Source organism: Apodemus sylvaticus, chromosome 3 (genome assembly GCF_947179515.1).
Source record: "Apodemus sylvaticus chromosome 3, mApoSyl1.1, whole genome shotgun sequence".
Classification (NCBI taxonomy): domain Eukaryota; kingdom Metazoa; phylum Chordata; class Mammalia; order Rodentia; family Muridae; genus Apodemus; species Apodemus sylvaticus.
Genome location: NC_067474.1, coordinates 86,514,310 through 86,539,742, shown reverse-complemented (window position 1 = coordinate 86,539,742; position 25,433 = coordinate 86,514,310). Strand labels below are relative to the sequence as shown.

Here is a 25,433-nt window from a genome sequence, read left to right as displayed (position 1 = left end):
TTGAGTCACAAGTATTCTACTGGACATTTATTTTAGAATGCTATTACACAGAAGAGCCGTATATCTTATTGTGTAGCATTCACTTTTCCTCATAGTTGAATCATCCTGTAAGTTTATATACTTATTGAAAGCTAATTACTTAGAAAGATATGTTGGTGGAATATCTGAGGGCATCAGATTATTGACCTCCCTAGTCACATGTGCAACATAATCAGCTATTTTCTCACCTGAGAGCTTGGTGTCATTCCGTAAGCTTTGATCTACTTGTATCCTGGTATCAGAAGCTTCTTTTTCTGAAGATACTCCTATGTTCCCCAGCTTGGATGTTATTTCTGACTTTTCAGTGACCTTGAGCTGCCCAGGACACACGGCAGGGTTTGAGACCTCCTCGCCATTGACTTCAGCAGATTCCTCATATTCCTCGGTTTTAGGCCTTTTGGAAAGTGGCTTAGTGCCCTGTAAGCTATTAAAGGCAGAATGCTGGTCAGAGCAAAAAGCTCAAAATGAATAATACACAGCAATGAAATGCTACTATTATGTGCTTATATCATGAAAAACTTAGTTATTTAATTTTTACAATTAATAAAGTCTGAAGTTAAAACCGTAATGGCTTTATGTCAGCTTTCAATCAACTTAATAACAAATTTTCATATTATAAATACATAATGATAGCTGAGTAGTACTCCATTTTCTGTTCCCATTCCTCTGTTGAAGGACATCTGGGTTATTTCCAACTTCTGAGTATTATAAATAAAGCTGCTATAATCATTGTTACCTAGCAACAGGCAGGTAGTTATGGCTTGCCATAACAGGGAATGTTTGGCCCCTTCCTCCCTCCCCTTCCTACTCTGTACCCCAACTCCCTCTCCAAGTGTTCCTGGCCAGCCTCTTCTCTTTCGCCCCCACCTCCTTGCCTCGCCTCCCTTTCTCTGCCTCTATTCCCTTCTCGGACCTCTTCCCACTTCCCCAAAATAAAGTCAATTCTATAGGACACCTGTCCTATGGCTGGTACCTCAGGGAGAGACATGCCTAAGCATGGGCCCCTGAGATAGCCCCTCCCACCACTCCATACCTTACCACTCCACACCTTGCTCTGTAGAACATACTTGGCTTTATAAAACAGATCACATGTACTCTATCAAGTTAAAAACCTTGCGGACTTTAGCAGCTACATCAGCTCATGAACCTAACTACACTGCTGCTTTAAGGTTTGCTGCTCAAAATGTCAGACTGGTGTGATTCCTGAATGACCCAAGAAGTATTGATTTCCTAAATAATCAATCTCAAAATGTATTTTAGTCAGTTATACATTGTATTGAAGCATATGCGTATAAGTATACAAATCATGAATAACTATTTCCCCCACACACTATTGTAGCTTTTAAAAGAAAGATGTTTTTATTTTACCTGTACTGTTGATTTGCTTGTGTGTATATCTGTGAACTATATGCATAAAATGATCATAAAAGCCAGAAAAGGGTATCAGATCCATATAGATGGTTGTTAGCTGTGTCACATATGCTGGGACCTTGAGTCATCCAGAAGACCATTCAGTCATCTGTTTTAAGATGGCTCTCCCCCTCTATTGTGAGACTTTTAAATTCATACTGTCCAATGTTAAAACACTGCATTTGATCGACTGAATTTTTACCAATACTATTTTCAAAATCCTTGATGTACACTACAGCCAAAATATTATCATTCTTAGATTAGCTACTGAATAGTCCTGTCGACTGTGCATACGCACACGTGACAGAAATAATCAATAGCTAATATAACATATATAATAGCTATAATATATAATACATATGTAATATGTGGATATAGTTAATATTTGGTTTATATAATATATAATACATATATATTAAATTACACATTTTATAGCTATTACATATATACATACATATTACATACTAAAGGGAGACATTTTTCCCAACACTAGGAAAGCAGAAGCAAGTAGATCTGAGCTCCAGGTCCTAGGATAAGCATAATGAGTTCTAGGCTAACCATGGCGTAGTGGAAATCCTATCTTTAAAAATCAAAAAGTAGGGAAGGGGAGGTGAAAGAAAGAAATTATGTTCATGTATTCCATGTTTGGAAATTTCTCCTGCTCACAACCAGCCTAAACAACAAAAAGTAAATTCAAGTGGTAGGGAGCACAAATTGAGCAATAAATTCTGAGCAAAATTTTAAAACTATAGCATTATTACAGAAAAAAACAGAAGTGCCATAGGTCTCAAGGAAAGATATTAAATACATGTAGGTATTAAAAATTGTGCTATAGAAAATAATTTAATATATAAACATAATTCACATATCTGGACACTCAATTGTTAATATAGGATAGTCTCATTTTAAAATAGGAATATGCTATTTTCATATTATACATAATAAATACATATGTAAGAATATACATAACATCTTAAAATGGATGGTCTTTGGATAATTGAGTTATGAGTGATTTGGATTCCTTGGATTTTTTCCTGAATTTATAAAATTTGCACAGTTCTCAAATATTACTTTTGTAAATTGAAAGAATAACAATCAATATTAAAAGGAAAGTTTGAATAAAACTTCCAAATTTATGAGCTGTTATGTCACCCTAAAACCCTGAGCCCTAGACATAGTCTTTTCATGGGATTTTAAAGGCAGAGATACCCAAAGAAAGTACAAAGTTTTTTGACAAAGATCACAAAAATGCATCAGAGGTAACGTTTAAAAAGACTACAAGGTACAGAATTAACACTTCCTACCTTGAGTCTTAGAAAAAAATAAAATGCCACAGCAAAAGTATCCACGTGACAAAAAAAAAAAAATAGTGAAGGAAATTATTATGAAAATGTTTTAAAATAGTAGCATATAAAAGTTAGAAATCAAGTTACTGAAGTTGTTTGAAGTATGGTGAATAATGTCAACAACAAATACATATTAAAGATAAATTAATGAAAAAATTATATTCTGATGTTCTACTACTCACTGTGTATATCAATTTTAGGAATACTTTGCATATCTGATTACCTGTTCCTAAATTCTAATACGTCGACTCAAAACCTAAACATACATACCTCAAAATTTCAGTAATATACTATGTAAAGGTATGAATAGGAGGAACAGAAATAAAGGAATAGTCTTTGAGAATATTTGGTTCCAAGATCCATTAAGAACATACTACAGGCAGGATATGATGGGGTTCTTACCTCTTAGGAGCTTTTCTTAATTTTTTCCTCCTCTGTAGCCATGTTTTTACTTCTGGGGTAGATTCTGGAGTGGGCTTTGTATGGTCAATAGTATAAATATCCTTTCCTTGTTTCCAAATCTGGTATCTATCTGGCTGAAATTTCTTCACAAATATATCCATTGATATCTTCACCATGTCATTTCGACAAGTGCACTAAAAACGCAATGAACAGTTGGGATAAAAATCAACAAATATTTTGTGAATTATATAACATAGGTAGAAAATGGATGTTTAATGAAAATATAAATGAGGACAATGTTTACATATAATAAAGAAAAAACTCAAAGCAAACTTAAAAATGAGAAATATTTTTAAATATAGTCTGTATATTTATATGAACTATGCACCAAGGAAAAGTTATAGAGAAGTATGAGTATTTCTTTAAAGGTTGCCCAGCAAATGAAAGGTTACTCTATCACAGATACCCATCAAATATCTGTAGTAGAGCATGGAGTGTTTGTATGAAATGATTACTATCCCAGATATGTAACAAAATTCCAAAGTATCAATACTATATAGAATGTTTGTGCCAATTTAGGTATGTTCTGAACATTACCAAAGATCCACTGTAATTAAAAGCTTGGTACATGGGGATAGAATAGATGAGGCCTAATAATTGGTTTTTAACTCACTGGATGCAAGAAATAGTTCTCATGGTTGTTTGTGGTATGTGAACCTTTGTACCTTTTCTTACTTGTTCTTATACAAAGCCTTGTATGAAAGGAGCAAACCACAACCCAACCATGTTCTAGCTCCTCCACGGGACATGTGACTGTGCCTGCATACATTCCTGGAATAATCTAGCAGTTTGCTGTTCTTACTAGAAGCCCCTTCACGTAGATGTGCCCCATTTTTATGTCTGAACAAAAGCTGTGATCTCTTTGCAGATCATTGTATTATGTCATTTTATTGCAGCTCTGCAAAGTTATATGACTCTAAAATGTCAACAAATGTGATTATAATAATTTAATACGTGAGTCATTGGTGATACTTGCTTTTAAGCCTGACAACATGAGTTCTATTTCAGGATCTCAGAAAGTACAAGAAGAGAATTGACTCTCCAAGTTGTACTCTGAAATTCATGGACATATTGCAGTACACACACACACACACACACACACACACACACACGCGCGCGCGCGCGCATGTGTGTGTGTGTATATATATATACATATATATACACATATATATGTGCATACATACACAGTATTAAATCTAAAGCTACATTAAATTATATTTGTTTTTATTAATCGACTCTTGTAGCTGGAGCAATGGCTCAGTAGTTAAAAGAACTTGTCCTTGCATGAGGATCCAGGTTTGAATCCCAGCATTCAATTGGTGGCTTATAAATACTCATAATTCCAGTTCCAAGAGATCTGACATCTCTTCTTACTTCTGCATGTACTACACTCATAGCATAGTACACAGACATACTTGTAGACAAAGCACTCATTCACATATTAAATAAATGCTTACAAATTTCCCCAAAACTATGAATCTCTTCTACATTACATCTCTTCTACATTACATCAAACACAACATTAAAAAATCAAGCATACAAATTAAGAAACTGAACTCAAGTGAACTACAGCCAAGATGGAAGTAACTGTGATGAAGACAACTCTAAGTTTGCCCTGTTGGGATCAATACCCTGGGTTCATCTTTAAGCATTACCAGGAGCTGAAAGACACTTGAAAGACCCCAATCCCAACAAAGAGACTGGGAGTCCTGACTCATAGACTCCAACTGACAGAAAAAGACATTAAGATTTTATGCTCAAGTACTTGTCCAAGGCCTACAGATCTAAAGTCTATGTACCAGTCAAGGTACCAGAGCTATGTGTCAAAGTTTGCCACAACATTTAAATTACTGAAGCACTTGTACAAGAATTGCAAAATTTACAACTATCATTGGTCACCAAGAGGGACAACCAGGCAGAACCCTGAGGAGTAGTCCCAAAATCTGAGTTCCACGAATCTTTGGAAACCTTTCAGAGGCTCACAGACTCTTATGAGTACCAAAGCAGAGCTGACAAGTCACAGGACTTCTGACACCCTAGCATATGCTCCTTTTGTCAATGTTTTTCAACTCCTTTGCTGGCAGAGCGGGTGCTGGATTTTTTTTTTAATATTTTTATTTTCTATATTCTTTGTTTACATTCCAAATGATTTCCCCTTTCCCAGATACCCCCTCCCCATATGTCCCATAAACCTTCTTCTCTCCATGCCTTCTCCAATCACCTCCTTCCTTTTGCTCTGTCCTTATATTCCCTTCCCATGCTAGATCAATCCTTTCCAGGATCAGGACCCTCTCCATACTTCTTCATGGGAGTCATTTGTTATGCAAGGGTGCTGGATTGTTATGTCTATTGATAATACACTAATAATAAAGCTTGCTATTCATAAAATGAAAGAAAAAAGAACTAAACATACGTAGTAGAAAAAGGTAAAAAACTAAGAGGATTAAGAATTTCAAATGAAGTTATTTTGGATCTAGTAAGAGGCTGTTTCCCATGAAGACACAGTGATCAGTCAGACTTTAGAAGCTTCCTATAAAAACTTCATACAATTTAATTAAGTTGAACCCAACAGGGCTGGAGAGATGGCTCAGTGGTTTAAGAGCACTAACTGCTCTTTCAGAGAGAGGTCCTGAGTTCAATTCCCAGCAACCACATGATGGCTCACAACCATCTGTAATGAAATCTGATGCCCTCTTCTGGTATGTCTGAAGACAGCTACTACATACTCATATACATAAAATAAATTAATAAATAAAAAAAATAGTTGAATCCAACAATGGTATAGTAACTGGCTCAATGATTTAGCTACGATAATTTAATAATTCCTTATCTATCTGGTCACCGAATGTGTGATTTAAAAATTGTTGCTACAATTATCAGATATATATAAATTAACTACAAGTTTAATTTTTACTGTCAAATCTCCCTTAATAAAGCTCTAAATTTTTGTTTTGTATTTTTGGAAACAGGCCATAGCCAAATAACCCACTATAAGCAGAAACTCCCAATCTCTGCAAATCCTGTCACTAAGGTGCTGTTTCTATGACAGATATGAGCTGCTGCATGTGGCTCAAGTTTTAATATTAAGAGATTCCAACAATATTTCATAACTTTTATGTCAAATTAAACAAACTTCATAAACTACATATAGTAATTCTACAGCTATGAATAATACTAAGATGCTTCATAATTTCATAACCCTGAAACTCCTCAAGCTTTACACACTGAGTATGATACAATCTGACATTAAACCTGCAAGTAAAATATCCAGTACATCTGTTACTTCTGGCAATACTGTTCCAGTTTCAAATAGACCTTGGATTTTGGCAAAAGAAATATAAAGAACTTCTCTAACTATTCCATTTCTAAATGATCCATCATAGATGTTACTTTAATATCTCTCAAATGTGATCTTAAATTTTCAGCACTGTTTTAGTGTGGTTCTTCATGTATGACACTCAGCACTTCCAATATATGACTCCAACAATGAAACTCATATTTCCTTATCACAAAGATCAATATGAGTAACTGTCTTCAATACAAGTCACTGAGCATATCAATAATAGTATCTGCAATCAGAAAAAAAATGAAAAACTAGAAAGCAATTTGAGAAAGAAAAGAAACACTATAACTGAGGGAAATGTCTATATTCATCTCCTCTGAATTGATGCATTGCTTCCTAAAAAAAAAAGGGGGGGGGTGGTTGCTAAGACACAAGGCTCATCCAAAAAGTTACAAAAGTAATAACCAAGTAACCAAAGAGAAGAAATGCTTAGAAGTTACGCAAGAAGCCTTAAGGATGAAGCCTTCTCAAGTTGTGTCTCCAATGCTGGGATGAGTTGGGTGAACAGTTGCTTATGAGTCACCCATACTCCTGTAGATAGCCCAAAGAAAATCACTGCTTCATTACATTGAACTCACTGAACTCTGAACATGAAATCACTTCCTTTCTCTGTCCTAGTACCAGGAATGGCGGCTCATACCTATAATTCCATAACTCAGGGGTAAAGGTCTACATAGAAATTCAAGTCTGAGGATCACCCTACCAAGGTTAATCTCAACTACAAAGGTAGTTAAGGACAGTATGGAATATATAAGGCCATGGGCCTAAATACATAAATAAATACTTAATTAAATAAGAAGGAGTAGTTCTAAGTCTTCACTAAATACATTCTCAGGTAAGAAATACAAACCCAATTCAGAAAATGTACATGTTCCTGTACAGACTCACTACCCTTCTATTTCTTCATGTAGAGCTGTCAGAAATTCTAAGAAAAATTAATTGATGTGTTAGAATTCTCAACATTAACCTTGAAGTGTGGACAGAAAACAATTATTAATCAAGTCTTACCCACGAATATTCAGCAGAGATCTTCTATAGTTCAATTCTTATTATTATCACTGGCATTATACGTAAATGACCAATTTTCATTCTACTTCTCTAAGATTCAGTTAAATATGTCAAAATAATTTATTAAGATGGAACAGTTTTAGAATCTTGAACAGTAAATCACACAGAATTAGTTAGGCACTTACAGTAGACTAATACAATGTGCAGGCCCAGTGTTGTGGATGGGCCTGTGGCTGTTCTTGTGAACCAATCTCCTAATGAATAAAGGAGACAATCAATGGACGAGTAGGCGGGACTTCCAGTTGGACTGAAGAAGAGAGGAAGCAGAAGAGAGTAAGGTCTCTTTGGAACCAGGACAGCAGTGGAATAAGATGTAGCTGCTAGAGTTTCCTAGTATCATGGTAGATCCAATTTTAATAAGGCTTACAAGATTAGTTGTGGCGCCCAGACATTAAATTACCACTGTTTCTGAACTAAGTTTGTGTTGCATTTTCCTTCACAAGACAGCTTGTCTGGGTTCAAGAGAAACGGGTACAGCAGCCAAGCATGTGTTTACCTTAGATGTTCCACAAAGGCTGCGGAAGATTTAAAAAACGAGGTTGGCGTGGTAGTTAACTTGCCAGTGGGAATCTAGCAAGATGGGCAGAAAGATTATTGACTTCTGAGTCAGAATCTCCAGGAGAAAAAAACAGGTTGGCCATTGTCCGCCAGTGTATGGCCAGCCCAGGGCAGAGGCACAAGCACGTTCTATGTTTTTAATATTTCTCTCAACAGTCGGGAGATGTCAAATATCTCCACTAGATAATGAAAGGGGAGAAGGTGTAGCAGTGAGGACCTAGCAAAATGCACTTGCTTTGAAAAACCTATACTCTCTGTTACCGATTATAAGGTCAGGGCAGTTTTCAATTCTTATGTCATGTTACTCTGTGAATATTTTGATCTAATATGCATTTACTATATAATATTAAGTACTAGCTTCTGAAACATAAACTTAAAAATAATACTTTAAAACACATTAAGAAAAAACCAGCAGAGATAAAACGATTCTGAGTGACCAAGGGAAGACAGAATCAGAGACAGAATTAATATACAGAAAATAAAGCAAAATTTGAAGAAATAGATTTCAAGTAACAAAATTATCAAATATAAAGAGAGTTTTATATCCATAGACCTATTAAATCTCAGCAGATAAAAATGCTGGTCACACAAACCCAAACACATGAATGTGATCCCAAATGCCACAGTGAACCTATTGCAATATGGTGAAGCTATTCGCAAATGTTATCCTGGTATGCTATAGACACATGCCATGAAAAGCTTGAATGGCCAAACACAAATATAACTACATACATATGCATTAATACATATATACATATACACAAAAGCATATTTATATCACATACACAGCACACATGAACAAGTACAACACAAGCAAATATACACATGTGCACACACATATACACAAAATCTTATATACACATACATATATAGATACATCCACACAAACACTATATTTTAAGAAACTAATATAAAATTCTGCTTTGTAACTATGTTTAAAAAAGAATACTCTTTTTATAATTTTGAATTGAGGTTGGCTTTTACTATGATATTTATTAAGCACTCGTAACCCAATTATATTCAAAATTTGGTATTAGATTTTGTAAATTACATCAAGACTATGGGAGTTAAATATTATAATATCCCATGATTTTTGTTTTCAAACTGATAATTCCACAGTAGTATGAATCCCCCCACCCCTTTTGGGGGGTGGGGGTTCGAGTCAGGGTTTTTCTCTGTGTAGCCCTGGATGTCCTGGAACTCACTCTGTAGAACAGGCTGGCCTCGAACTCAGAAATCCGCCAGCCTCTGCCTCCCAGAGTGCTGGGATTACAGGTGTGCGCCACCTCCGCCCGGCTATGAATCCCTTTCTAGTCCTTTGGAACTATGGGTTCTCCTGCTAGCTCTTTTCCTAATCTAACACTTTCTTGGGGGATATTATTGGTCTTATTTTGTTATGATAAAGAGATTACTCTAAATTATATAAGAAATATTCATGATATTCATATTTCCTGTAGATTTTATTTATTAAATCTCATATGCTACTTACCAAATATTTGCATCATCAAATTGAACTGTGAATTGGCTATAATTTATTTACAGATCTCTCACAATCTGTTCAAGGCTTTGATCCTTAGGAGTGGAGCACTGTATGAAAACAGCATGTACAGATATAGACAATAAAAGAAAACAATGTACTGGGGGCATCTACAAGCTGACAATGCCAGCGCATGCACTCCTGCCCCAGCTCTCTTTCCTACAGCTCAGGAGGCTTCTTATCCACTGTGACGGGCTTCAGTAGTACTAACTAGATAGTTGTGGCCCACTGTGACGGGCTTCAGTAGTACTAACTAAACAGTTGTGGCCCACTTTGCCGGGCTTCAGTAGTACTAACTAGATAATTGTGGCCCACTGTGATGGGCTTCAATAGTACTAACTATATAATTGTGGCCCATTTTGACGGGCTTCAGTAGTACTAACTAGATAGTTGTGGCCCACTTTGACAGGCTTCAGTAGTACTAATTAGATAGTTGTGGCCCACCTTGCCCCCATTTGTTTATGATAATGTCTCACTGTGACTAGATGTGACACCAACTTTGAAGTGAGGGTGTTGTTTTGAGTTCTCAAATAGGAAAGTAAGGAGCCTGGCTGGGGTCATAAAGGAGGTTTAGTGGTCAAGTGGTAAACTTGCCTCGGCTTAAATGCCAACAGTGTCTTAAATTCTGTGAGTTGCATTTTCCATTTATCTTTGTAAATAGCTGCATTAGTTACCTGGTTACTAAATATGGACTTCACAAGCTACAACTGCATAACACAAACTATGGAATACTTTAAGAAATACAGATATGGAGGCTGGCGATGGACTGCTAATCTAGCATGTCCAAGGTAAGGGGTTTGAGCCCACTACAGGGGAGGAGAGGAACAGAGGAAAGAACTGTTAAATGAACAAAGCAAGACAGTCTGGATTTCCTTTCCTTTATATACAGTAAGAAGAGATAAACATTAAACTAATATTTTATACCACAATAAAGAGCCAATATCAAACATCTGTAAAATCTAGTTACTCCTGGGTCTAAGGCAAGAGGACAACTTGAATTCACCAGTTCTGAGTTGTAATTCATAATGCCTATTTGGTACCCACACTAACTTCAGAATTAGCAAGGTGACACCCCAGGAGCAAAATAATGGCCAAGATGCCTAAGAAGGTTTTAACTGTCCCAACTAAAAAATGAAACAAATGAAAATAAAAGCTAGAAATTCACTTTGAAAATGACACTTGATTCATTGAACAAAGTCTGCCCTAGACTGAAGACTTTGTTAGAAGAATGCTTTAATTGACTTAATTTATTTTCATTAAAAAACAATTGAAATATAAAATAGAATGAACTCATACCCTGGTATTATATTCTAGAAAATTTCATATTTGAAATCAATAACAGATTAAAACAAAAATAATTTTAAATATTTCTACCATATCTATTTACATTTATTCAAACATCTAAGAATTCAAATGTTAAAATAACTTTAAATTAGTAACCTAACGATTCTCAATCTTGTCAGAAAATATTTTCAGATCTGTAGTACAATTTAAACATTCAGACGAACACTATACAATATATATGATATATATATACATACATATATATACACATATAAATAGTTACTTCAAATAAAATCACCTCAAAATAAAGTGTCACCAACTACTGCGCCCTCTCCTAAGACAACAACATCCATCATGATTTCTGGCAAGTCTCTCACTCTGCACACTGAAAAAACTGCAAGACATGACTGTCTCTGAAAATAGTACAGTTAAAAACTGTTTCTCTTTAATGCTTACATCTGCCATATTATCAACACAAAAGACTTTCACAAATGTTTTCCAACACTCAAGATCAAATATAAGACAAAGTTGTATTTAAAAGCTAACAGGTTATATTTAATGTGAAAAAAATACAGATCATCATCATCATCATCCTATGTATTAAAAACACTTCATCCTACCACATGAAAGAATGAAATCAAAACCTACAAGTTAGCTCTTTGATTTAGCCTAGAGAGGATGCAGTACCACTATAGCTACAAAGAAATAATCATAGGCTCCATTTTCCCACAAAGGAATGCTACAAAATTTAATGCAGTTATTTCAAACACACAGAAATGCTTGGCTCCAATTGCTACATCGTCCATTACATATTTCCAAATCTTTGCCAGAGTGATAGCAACATTATTATTCTATATTACTCTGGTTTTAAAGCAATGAAGATTACTAAAGTCAAGAAAAAAGTTACATTCTATGGACATTAAAGCTTCCCACATACAATTACTCAAAGGCTTTGAGGGAGGCTCCATAATGACAGAGAAAATGTATATCTTATGTCACATAGAGAGACAAGGCTAATTCCTGTGTCCTTTATGAAAGAAAGCCTCTGATATCGTCCCAAGAGTTTTGGTCTTCCTGTTATAATCATTTTTTTATTTGATATATTTATTATTTACATTTCAAATGATTTCCCCTTTTCTAGCCCCCCACTCCCCGAAAGTCCCATAAGCCCCCTTCTCTCCCCCTGTCCTCCCACCCACCCCTTCCCACTTCCCCGTTCTGGTTTTCAAATCCAAATGGATCAAGGACCTCCACATAAAGCCAGACACTCTGAAGCTAATAGAAAAGAAACTGGGGAAGACCCTTGAGGACATCAGTACAGGGAGAAAGTTTCTGAACAGAACACCAATAGCGTATGCTCTAAGATCAAGAATTGACAAATGGGACCTCATAAAATTACAAAGTTTCTGTACGGCAAAGGACACCATCAAAAGGACAAATCGGCAACCAACAAATTGGGAAAAGATCTTCACCAATCCTACATCAGATAGAGGGCTAATATCCAATATATATAAAGAACTCAAGAAGTTAAACTCCAGAAAATCAAACAACCCTATTAAAAAATGGGGTACAGAGTTAAACAAAGAATTCTCACCTGAAGAACTTCGGATGGCGGAGAGGCATCTTAAAAAATGCTCAACTTCATTAGTCATTAGGGAAATGCAAATCAAAACAACCCTGAGATTTCATCTTACACCAGTCAGAATGGCTAAGATTAAAAATTCAGGAGAGAGCAGGTGTTGGAGAGGGTGTGGAGAAAAAGGAACACTCCTCCACTGCTGGTGGGGTTGCAAATTGGTACAACCACTCTGGAAATCAGTCTGGCGGTTCCTCAGAAAACTGGGCACCTCACTTCCAGAAGATCCTGCTATACCACTCCTGGGCATATACCCAGAGGATTCCCCACCATATAATAAGGATACATGCTCTACTATGTTCATAGCAGCCCTATTTATAATTGCCAGATGCTGGAAAGAACCCAGGTATCCCTCAACAGAAGAGTGGATGCAAAAAATGTGGTATATCTACACAATGGAGTACTATTCAGCCATTAGAAACAATGAATTCATGAAATTCTTAGGCAAATGGATGGAGCTAGAAAACATCATACTAAGTGAGGTAACCCAGACTCAAAGGGTGAATCATGGTATGCACTCACTAATAAGTGGATATTAACCTAGAAAACTGGAATACCCCAAACATAATCCATACATCAAATGAGGTACAAGAAGAAAGGAGGAGTGGCCCCTTGTTCCTGTTATAATCTTAAGAGTAGTCTAATATAAGAGATTCTGATTAGTCCTAGTAACCCTAAACAAAAGTCATTCTCTTTATATACTGAACAGCATAGCCAACATGGTAAGGACAAGTAGTGAGGAACGTGTCTTCGCCTATCTTTCATTAGAATTTCATAGGCAGATACTGATTCCCCCAGAATTTCTTTTGTGGTTGAGAATAGTTTTAGCTATGCTGGGTTTTTTGTTATTCCAGATGAATTTGAGAATTGCTTTTTCTAACTCTGTGAAGAACTGAGTTGGGATTTTGATGGGGATTGCGTTGAATCTGTAGACTGCTTTTGGCAAGATGGCCATTTTAACTATATTAATCCTGCCAATCCACAAGCATGGCAGATTTTTCCATTTTCCGAGGTCTTCTTCGATTTCCTTCTTCAGAGACCTGAAGTTCTTGTCGTATAGATCTTTCTCTTGTTTGGTTAGCGTCACACCAAGATATTTTATATGGTTTGTGGCTATTGTTAAGGGTGTCATTTCCCTACCTTCTTTCTCAGCCTGCTTATCCTTTGAGTATAGGAAGGCAACTGATTTGCTTGAGTTGATTTTATAACCAACCACTTTGCTGAAGTTGTTCATCAGCTGTAGGAGTTCTCTGGTAGAGGTTTTCGGGTCACTTAAGTAGACTATCATGTCGTCTGCAAATAGTGATAATTTTACTTCTTCCTTTCCAATTTGTATTCCCTTGACCTCCTTATGTTTTCTAATTTCTCTAGCTAGAACTTCAAGTACTATATTGAAAAGATATGGAGAGAGAGAGAGGGCATTTAACTATTATAAATTATTTTGATGACTTAAAAAATATCAACACTGAGTTGTATATTTTAAAATAAATTTTATTAGTTTAATAAAAAACAAACTGCTGACCTCAATGCAAGCACTGAGGTTACAGGCCAAGATATACATGTTGAATGTCCTATTTCTCATTAGACAAAATATGATGCTGCTTAGTAGGAATTGTTTCAGTTTTATGCCTTTGTAAGCAGCCCCTCATAGGCATTAATCATTTTCTTCAGTTGTGTAGTCATGCAAACTTGCCTGTGCTTAACTGAATTCCAAACATTCTCATACAACTCTAATTACTTACTCTTACAAACTAGACAAAAGAGGAACAGAAATATAAAAATAGGATGGGAATTTGTTGAGAAAAAGACGGAATTCAGTACGAGTGAGAATAGGATGTAAAGGGGTTTGTCTGAAGGCTAAATGACCAAAATACAATGTATTTATATAAATATATGCAGGACCCTGTCAAAGAATCAAACAAACCTTTAAACAAGAATTCAAATATTTCCTGAGTCGCCAAAAGGTAGAAATTTTTATGTATTTTAATGTTATTCAATCTTCTAAATATACCAGCAAATAACTTAAATACACGAGTAAATAAATTAAGAGTGATTTTCCTGACGGGTATTGGTGGTGCCTGCCTTTAATCCAAACACTCGGAGGCAGAGGCAGGTAGATTTCTGAGTTCAAGGCCAGCCTGGTCTACAGAGTGAGTTCCATGACAGTCAGGGCTACACAGAGATACCCTATCTCGAAAAACCACAAAAAAAATAAAATAAAATAAAAATAAAAAAGGAAAGCTATTTTTCCTAAATTTATGAAATAGTCCTACATTCAGTTTTTCTCAGAGTAGGATGAATATTCACTTGTACCATGAAGCAGCTAGAAAATGGTCTCCAAACTTCATTTATCATTTTTTCACTATGTCAACTTCATATACTTTGAATAGTTTCACTAAGACCTAGCCCTCTCCCAGTCTGTTTCTCACAAAAAGCCATAGGAAAGAGTAATATCATCAATTGTTTTAATGCCTCAAGGTGAAAGCAATTCAATTCAATAAAAACTATTGCAGATGAAAATACACAGGACATGAACTAAAACAGTGTTTTTAAAATGAAAACTAAAACAAAACTTTATATAAGTTTAATGTTATTGTTCATATGAACTAAAACAAATGCAGAGTTTTAAAACTGAAACTACAAACAAAAATTTATACCAAGTTTAACGTTAAGATATAAAATATGTTTTACATTGTTACCACTAAGGAGTTAAATTTTACATTAAAGAAGCCTTAATAATTTCTTTTTACTATACTTTCTCAACCACCAAAGTTCTAAATTTAACTAATGACTTCCTTCTATAACCTGCTGTTTTCTAAACAACAGACTCAACTTTAATGAGAAGTCCAAATCTCATTTAGCACATAGCTAAGAAGAAATGCTGCAGGAAACCCAAATGGCAGCTTTGAGAGTTACAGAAAAAAACCCAGTCAGAGTAAACTGTCCTATAACAATCTCAAAATAGACAAATTCAGTAATGAGTGGTCATTTGTAGTATAAAAAGTAAATGGAGCTAAGCTAGCAAAAATTAATGTAGTGAGAGCCACAGTGTGAATGGGGAACACTACTGCTGCACATGCTTATTAAGTTCCTTATATATGCTTCACTTTCCAGAGAGACTTACCAGTTTAGCAACCTTTCCATAGTCAATCCATCTGACAGTAGCAAAATTTGTAGATTCAGCACAATTGAAACCATGATTAAAACCAGCATGATATCCATAAGGAAAAGTGATCATAAACTCTCCAGCTTCCTGGGTGATCTGTGGAGTTTGAGGAGACAGACTGTTCAATAACTTTCCAAATAATTTAATGCTCAGTTTATATTTCCATTTTATTTTTTAACCAAAAAACAAATAAACAAATGAAAATAAAAAAAAAAACAACTATAAAAATATCACAACTATTTTAGAACAGCAGAAGTTCTGGATGTTGATATGGTTCAGTGGTTAATAGTGCCTGATAACTTGAGTTCAATCTCTGGACCACAATGTAAACAAAGTGTGTATGGTCAGCAATCACAGAATTGAATGTGAACATCTCATCTGCAGACACAACACAGAAAAAGGATTCGATATTGCCATCTATTTTCTACATGTCTTATGACCCCAAACCTCTACCAATTGTGATATTTTATTTATCATTAGTGCTCCTTCCAGATATTCTATATATTCGTGACAGTAAGCATACTAATAATGTTGAGCATATACTTAAAAATAAAGAAATTACCGTTAGAGCAAACATAAAATATCTACAGTGATTTCCAGTCCTAAACACCAACTATAGTTAGCAAAAGAGAGAAATCAGAGAAATTTAGGATTAAAACATACAGAAAATGTGGTATACTATTAAAATTCATAATCAAATTATAGGCGTAGAAGAGGGACAAGAGAGCATAAGTGTGATACTGGGGCTTTGTAGGAATTCAGGAATTCTCATTCTGGTTGTGTTGTGTTATGTTTTATGTATTGTAGTTTTAAAAGTTTAAAAACACATGTAACTACCGACTGCAGGGAGAGAGAGTAATAATTAGTTTCTTCTTATTGGCTAACCAATATTACAAAGTGGTCAGTCCTGAAACCACATATCCAAAAACAACCTGATATTTGTAAATTATGCAAAAATATAGATATGTACATAGCAATGATATTCACAGAAAGAGAGGCTCTCAATTTAAGAGTATGACTACATATGGGAGGGCTCAGAGGGAGGGATCTAGGAGATGATGAAGAGAAAGATGGAGGGGAAAGTGATATAATTCTAGTTTAATTAAATGTAAAAATAAAACATAAAAGGAATTTTATTAAAAATAAGAATCTTACAATAGAATGTAAAACCCTTTACACAGATTATTTTTTCAAATACTTAGAAAAACTATTAGTAATTGTTAGTATTATCACTATTTAGGGGTGAAGAAAGTAAAACTCTAAAAATAATGTAACAAAAAAAAAAGAGTGAGCCTAACACATTTAATTTTACAACAACTGAGTGTCACCGGTCCCTATGACATCACAGAATAAACTATTTGAGGAACATTATGTTATCATGTGTCTTGCACCAAATGAAGGTGGAAAACAGAAGGACACAATTCCACACAAAGTCCTAATGTCAATAATTAATTACTGGTACCTCATCTTGGAACTTAAATTCCTCCTGCTACTTACTATTAAAGCCACAGAAGTGAGATACTGTGTCGTAGTAGCAGAGAATCTGAAACACAGTAAAGAATTCAGTGCAGCATCTGCCTCCTTCCCACCAAAGACTGGAAGAAGGAATGGTTTTAAAAACCACAAAGGTGTTTGTCTTGGTTAGGGTTTCACTGCTGTGAAGAGAGAATATAACCACAGCAGTTCTTAGAAAGAAAAACCTTTCACTGGGGCTGGATTCCAGCTTTAGAGCTTCAGTCCCTTCTCCTCATGGCAGGAAGCCAGGCATCGAGCAGGCAGACACTGTGCTGGAGATGGAGCTGAGAGTTCTAACATTGAGATCCACTGTAGGAGACTGTGTCAAACTGGGCTTAGCTTAAGCATATATAAGACCTTAAAGCCCACCTCCACAGTAACAGACTTCCCCAACAAGGCCCCACCTACTCCAACAAGGCCCCAGCTCCTAATATTGTCACTCCCTATGGGCCAAGCATTCAAACACATAAGTCTATGGGGCCCTATGTACTCAAACCACCTCGTTTCAAGCCCCAGACTCAATCATGGTAAAAATAGCCTACTGTATACTACTGATAATGTACAGCCCTTCTGATCATAGGACTATACTACCAATACCTAAACCAATTCTAACCTTCAATTCACTTGCTTCCCTTAATAAATGATAGGCAAACATACTACCATTTAACTATATTTACTAGACCTTGCATTTTTTTATATAGTATCTCGCAATTTGTCTCAACTGGTTTTAAACTCATAATATCCCTGCATTTGTGTATTATTGTGTGCTGGGATTACCAACCTTGTATTACCACACCTTCTTAAGAAAGGAGTTTTCTAAACTGCAAACATTAGCCCATCACTTCTGACAGGCACACATTTAGGCTTTAGGTTGCCTTTTGTATTCTAACTTAAAGTAGAATATCGTATAAAGCAACTGTCAATTAATTTAAGAAAGCACAAAGTCACTTATACTAAACCCACATGAGAATTGTATCTGCAGGTCTGACCAAGTCTCACTCTGGCAGGAGCAACTCTCAAACAGTTTGCAGCTATCTCTGATGTGATCGATTATTAGCTTCTCCCTATAACTGAGCCAGTCCCAAATAATGTACATCTTAGAGCCAATGTTCTGGTCTGTTTTCCCCATGGATTTAAGTGTATAAGTAAACATGTTCATCACCATGAGAATGTATTTACTGCATAGCTGCAGCATGGACACTGACCTGCTCAAGCAGGAAGAAAAATCCTATTTTGAACAAAGCTTTGTCCTTAAAAGAAGATAACACTGGAAACTTTGTTATGCTGGACTGCAGTTCCTTTTTATTTCAAAGGAGCCAGTTCTCCTCCTTCCCAACCTGTGGGACCTGTTGTGGGATACTTCATGGACTTTCCCTTTCCCCATGCCACATGCCCACACAGCTCCCTGAGGCTTCCTACAAACACCACAGCGGAGGTTCACTCCTTCTTACATCAAAGGTTCTTCCTGATCTCCGCATCACTGAGCCAGGGGCTAGGCTCCCTCCTTCCTATCTCATAGTCCTACATTGCTCCTCAAGGAAAACACGGTAAGTTCCTATGTTCTTCCCAGTACAACAGGGCCCCTCAGCTCCTATGAGAGATCCCTCTACAACCCATCAGTTAGGTCCATCTCCTATGTAATCTCTTCTCAAAGACAATAGGTAGACAGCACTCTGCCATGCCCTATATGCTTTTCCAGGATCTCGTCTCTAAATGCTGCCAGACTATCAAGGCCGTCCAGGTTCTCCCATCCTTACCACTCAAAATACTGATAGCTGCTTCCTTCAATATAAGCTTCCCCCTGCTCCCCAATCTTACTCCTCAATGCTCCAAGATATCCCCCACCCCTACCAACCCCATCGTACTTCTGACTACACAGGGAAGCTTTTCAAGATCTCCTACACCTCACTTCCACTTACACACAACATACTCAAAGTTGTGCAACAGTCATGAGTCCTGCACTAGAAGGCAGCAGGATGATGGAGCAGCAGGAAAGGTGCTGGACTGCGGGATGGCATCTGTTTCCAAAGACACCAGGGGATCTTTCAATGAAGACTCGGAATAGAACTGCAACTCTTAATACAAAATGCATCAAAGAAAGTACCACAAAATTCAACAAAGTGATGGGTATAAGAATATTTAATATTAATGCAATCATTCTCCAGAAAAATATACAGATGAGCAGACTGGACTAGAAAACACAATAGACAAATAGAGAAATGATATATATAACTGGCATTGAAAATCTAAAGGATGTAAAGGATATTTTAGAACATTCTAGAAGACACATTCTTCTAAGGAGCCTATAGAACATTTTCCAAGTATATAAGATAATTCTACAAGGAAAAGTTTACAGTTGTAAGTTCCTACAGTGAAAAATTTAGGAGCTCTCAAACTAATAACTTAAGGATCTACCGAAGGCCTTGAAACAACAAGAACAAGAAAAACCAAACCAGTGGATTAGGATAGATAATAAAAGTTGAGTATGAAAGTAATGAAAAACAAATATAATACAAAAAAAATGAAGAGTTTGTTTTTTAAAAGACTGACAAAACTTTAACTAATTAAGCAAAGGAGAAGTAAGAAGTGATCAAAATACCGAGGAAGCTTGGAGAATCATAAAGGGCATATTTTAAAAAATTTACATTTCACTAAAAGGGAAACACTGAAACAAAATTTTTTTAAAATAATTCTTTTTTTTTTTTTGAAGATTTATTTATTATATGTGAGTACACTGCTACTCTCTTCAGATGCACCAGAAGAGGGCATCATATCTCACTGCAGATGGTTGTGAGCCACCATGTAGTTTCTGGGAATTGAATTCAGGACCTCTGGAAGAGCAGTCAGTGCTCTTAACTCTGAGCCATGTCTCTGGCCCAATAAATAAAATTTTTAAGAAGCATGTGATTTTTCCAAAGCTAAACTTAGATGAAGAAAATAATTTAAACACACCGGGGACAATCAAGAAAATAGATGCAAGAACTGAAAATCTTCCAACTTTTAAAAAGAACTCAGGCCAGATGTACTGAGAACAGAATTCTATCAAGATATTCATAAAAGAACTATCAACAATACTCCTCAAATTATTTGGTAAAATATGAAAGGAAGGGACACTTGGATATATAGATATATATTGGGTTTTTTTGAGACAAGATTTCTCTGTATAGCCCTGGCTGTCCTGTAGCTCACTCTGTAGACCAGGCTGGCCTCGAACTCAGACATCCACCTGCTTCTGCCTCCCAGAGTGCTGGGATTACAGGCATATGCCACCACCGCCCAGCTCACTTTGATTTTTTTTTTAACATGTCTAGTATTATCCTGATAACAAAACCAAAAACACACCTTTTAAAAAAAATGTTGCAAAACAACTCCCTGTATAAACATGAAAGGAAAATTTCTCAAAAAAATTCAAGAATACATGAAAAAGGTCACTGACCATTATCAAGTTGGCTTTATCACAGAGATGCAGGGAATAATTCAATATATATAAATCAATAAGCATAATCCACCACATAAAGAAGACTAAACAGATACTTCAGAATAATAGCATATACTCAGAAAAGGCCTTTGACAAAACCCTTTCTTGATAAGTCTTAGACAGTGTAAGAATATATCTAGCTAAATGGAAAACAAAGTCGCGTCATGTCCATTAAAGTCAGTAATAAGACTAGGATAGCCATTCCCGTTACCCTCTTTGATATAGTGCTTACAATCTTCACAAAAGCAGCAAATGGAGATAAAGAGAGGTGGGAAAGGGAGATACCTAAGAACCCTTATTTAAACATGGTACAGATCTACACACAATACACCCCTAAGACCACCATAAAACTGCTGTAGTTGATAAATATATTCAGAAAAATGTCATAAACAAAACTCAGTAGGATTTCTTTACAGTAGTAAAAAAATTACTGGGGGGAAAAAAACAGAAAAACAATCCAATCCATACATATAAAAAAAGAATGAAATAATTTTTTAAAATATTATATGAAAAAATCTAGCTAAAGACCTGAAAAACTTGTACAATGAAATATTTAAGGAAGGAATTGAAGAAGATAACATAGGATTAAAAGAATTTTCATGTTCATGGATTGGAAAGTTTAGCCCTTATACTTTCAAAAGCACCTCCAGATTCAAAGCAATTCCTATCAAAATTTCATGCAATTCTTCACAGAAATTGAAGAAAAGAACCACAAATTTCATACAGAAACACAAAAGCCCTATGATAGACAAAATAACATTAAATAATAAAAACACTGCTAGATGCTTTATCATCATTAAATTCAAATTATACTATAGAGTTATGGTAATAAAAACAGTACTACAATGGCATAAAAACAAACATATTGATCAATGGATTAAATTGAGAGCCAGATATGAGCCCACACTGCTACAGCTATTAACAGAAAAGTCAGAAGCAAATCGGAGAAAAGACAGCATCTTCAACAGATAGTACCAGTCAAATTTGATAAGTACATTTAGAAGAATGAAACTAGATATTAATTTTGACCATACACAAAAGTCAACATGAAAAACTTCAACATGATTTAATAGGAAATGCACTTTAATTTAAAGGGACATGAAAGAGCTTCTATAAAGCTTACTTCTATAAAGTAAGGACATGATAATTCATGTTATCTGTAGAAAGGATGGGGTGGTATTAATGATACATCTGAAAGAAAGTAGTTGTCAGGAAGATAGTAGAAAATCTTGAAAAGCAAACCAAGAAAACAAAACAAAAAACCAAAAACTAGTACATGAAAGTAAACAGTTCAGAAAACAAAAAAAATAAAATGACTGGAAAATATTTGATTTTTTAAAAGTCTAACATCCTTACCTATCAAAAACATGAAAACTGAAACTAGTTTGAAACTCATCTTACCTCAGTTAATGACAACAGATCTACCATGATGTAAGGAAAGAAATATCTTTTTGCACTGCTGGAAAAAATATAAGCTTGTAAAAGCAACTATGAAAATCATTAAGGATAACTCAAAAAGCTAGAAATAGATATACGATACGACCCAGTTAGAACATATCTGGTATGTTCTCAATGAAATCTGTATCTTACTACAGAAATATTTGATCGCCCAGGTTCCTTGCTGTGGTATTAATAATGCCTAGAGAAAAAAAGCAGCCTAGATACCTACCAACCTAAAAATGAGTATAGAACATGTGCTATAAATAGAACGCTATTCTTTCAGAGGACCGGAGCCCAGTTCTTAGCACCATGCTAGGACACCCACAAGCACCTGTTAGATCTACATTCAGGGAAGCTGATGGCCTCTTCTGGCTTCCAGGGACACCATCACTGACTTGTACTGGCTTGACTGAGTCAGCTCAGAGTATCTGTATCACAGCCCCTCCCAGCAAGGCTTGAGAATCATTATGGAAGAGAAGACAGAGACAGAGAGAGTAGATATCTGCAGAAAACCATAGCTGTCAGACATGACAACACCACTTCACGGATGAGCTCAGAGCAGCTGTAATTGTATATCCAAAAACTGTACATGATCATGCAAACCACCAAATTAGTATGGATGGAATAGGAGATCACCAAGTTCTAACATAGGAGCTATTGGCAACTGATATCTGCTTTTTGGTTTCATTGTTTTTAACTGTGGCCCCCTAGAATCTATCCATCCTCTAGCACATACTTCTACAGCCATGTTCATGTAAGTATAGCTAGGTAGACTCTGTGAGTTTAAAGAGAAAAAGATAAAAACAAAAGGACATTATATTTGAAGAAAAAAGAGATGATGGGATATGGAAAAACCTAGTGGGTGGATATTATATTTCTGTATGAAATACTCCAACAAAAAGTTAAATATATATAAACCCAAGTAAATACATTTTAAAATATTTAATTTAGACTTTAATTATTGATGCTATAGAACATAAGCTTAAATTTCTCTTAAACTATCATAACTTATTTAATAATCCAAGACACGTTTTGTCATTTTACATTTTTCTTAAATATAAATCTAACAAAATGAAAGATCAACTTGTGAAAGTCAAACAGAAACAAACCTTGTCAAATGGAATGCCATACTTCTTCAGCACTGAGGGGGAAATCAGTGTCATCTTGTGGCGTAGAAATGCATCACAGCCTTGGGAGCTACTGGGGAAAAAGCCTAAAAATCAACATAAATACAATGTCAGTTAAAATAACAGTCCAGACAGTTTTTAAAATATACTTGAATTCTACTAAAAAATCAGCCCACATCCTAATCCTTAAAAAGTGATATATATTTCAAAATAGGTTGATCTTTTCAAAACTATTTACCCAGAATTACATTTATACATACAAAAATCACTAAATTTTAAGAATTTCAGTTTGGCACATATTTGAAATACAATAGGCAAATGTATAGTAAGTTACTGCTCAAACTTACTGTTCAAGTAGAAAGTGAGATTGAGAACAACACTAGCCAAATCCCTCAGTGGAGACTCTGCTTCCAAAAGCCTGAGACACCATATACACCAAACACTTCCCGTTTCCTTCCTGCTAATTTCACACTAACCACTACTAACTTACAACATCCTATAATAACTATGTTTGGCAAAAATTAAATTATTTCAAAGTCACAGACAGGATTTTATTTATTTATTTATTTATTTATTTTTAGATTTTATTTATTTTATGTATATGAGTACACTGCAGCTGTCTTCAGACACACCAGAAAAATGCATTACAGATGGTTGTGAGCCACTATGTGGTTGCTGGGAATTGAACTGAGGACCACAGTAAGAAGAGTCAGTGCTCTTAACTGCTGAACCATTTCTCCAGCCCAAACACAGACAGGATTTTAATATGTCTAACATAAAGAAATGATGTGTCTCTTACATGACGGGTTTCCCCTTACGAACATGGTATAAGTATTTGAAAATATCATACTATACATAAAAAATTTATAATTACTGTATGTCAATTCGAAATAATATTTTAGAGGTTGCAGACAGGGTTAAACTGTTAATAGCACTTTTTGCTCTTGCAAAGGACCCAGGTTTCCCAGCCCCAACACAGTGGGTTACAATCATTTGTAACTCATGTTCCAGAGGGTCTGATGCTATTTTCTGATCCCCACAGCACCAGAAATATACATGGTGCACATTCATACATATATGCAAGCAAACATTCGTACACATAAATAAAATAATCTTAATTTTATAAAAAAAAATCCCATCTGAGTAAACCTAACACAAATGATTGGAAACTTGCCTTACAAGCCTATTTTGGGACGCTTTAAAGAGAGGAAGCTAAACATTAAAGAAATCTTTTATTCAACAATGTATTAAATGTTTCACTCAGCAGAGTATTATGCTTTAGCATGGCTGATTTTCTCCATCACTGCTTTCAATCTAGCTGAGGCATGCAGTCATTACCTTGTTGATACGGGGAGAGGAAAATGAAAACTGCCATGTTTGATGTTTTATTCAGCCCTCTCTCCTTCAAAGGATGAACAATCTTACCAGAGAGTAGAAAACAAGTCACAATGAGAAGTACAAAGAGAAGATAGAGGAAAATGAAAGAAGACAGATCCCGAGGAAACAAGAAGACACCAGAAATGATGCATGTTCACTGCAGGAGGAAGTAAAGGTACTATGTGATCTCATATCTAAATGAAGGGAAGACTTGCCTAATGCTCTCCACACAACTCAAGAGTAGGTTACTTTGATGAAAATTAGTACTCAATTAATTGGAAAAAGTATGTGTTAGTTTTGTGTTAGATTGAATTCAGATATCCTCAGCCACACAAAGTTTATGGGCAACAAGGTAGACATAAATGATTAATGCAGAATAAATGTGCAGAAACTTTTAGATAATATTTGGTTATGCTACACTGGGGAGCAATAGATAGATGGATGGATGGATGGATGGATGGATGGATGGATGGATGGATGGATAGATAGATAGATAGATAGATAGATAGATAGATAGATAGATAGATAGATAGATAGATACGTAGATAGATACGTAGATAGATAGATAGATAGATAGATAGATAGATAGATAGACAGACAGATACATAGGAAGAAGGGAAGAAAGGAAGGGATGGAGAGACAGAGAG

General features: G+C 35.5%; 1 protein-coding gene across 3 annotated transcripts in view; it reads right to left on the bottom strand.

Moving 5' to 3' along the window:
- Positions 1 to 25,433, bottom strand: part of Kdm4c (lysine demethylase 4C) — a 177,880-nt gene that overhangs the window by 90,163 nt on the left and 62,284 nt on the right. For all 3 annotated transcript variants that reach the window (XR_007977033.1, XM_052176666.1, XM_052176667.1), the window contains 4 exons: positions 23,392 to 23,495; positions 15,808 to 15,945; positions 3,198 to 3,391; positions 228 to 463 (listed from right to left, as the gene is read on the bottom strand). Coding sequence is in view for 2 of the 3 variants with exons in the window: in XM_052176666.1 (XP_052032626.1) it covers positions 228 to 463; positions 3,198 to 3,391; positions 15,808 to 15,945; positions 23,392 to 23,495 (672 nt within the window). In the remaining variant the exon portion in view is untranslated. The remainder of the gene's footprint in view (positions 1 to 227; positions 464 to 3,197; positions 3,392 to 15,807; positions 15,946 to 23,391; positions 23,496 to 25,433) is intronic.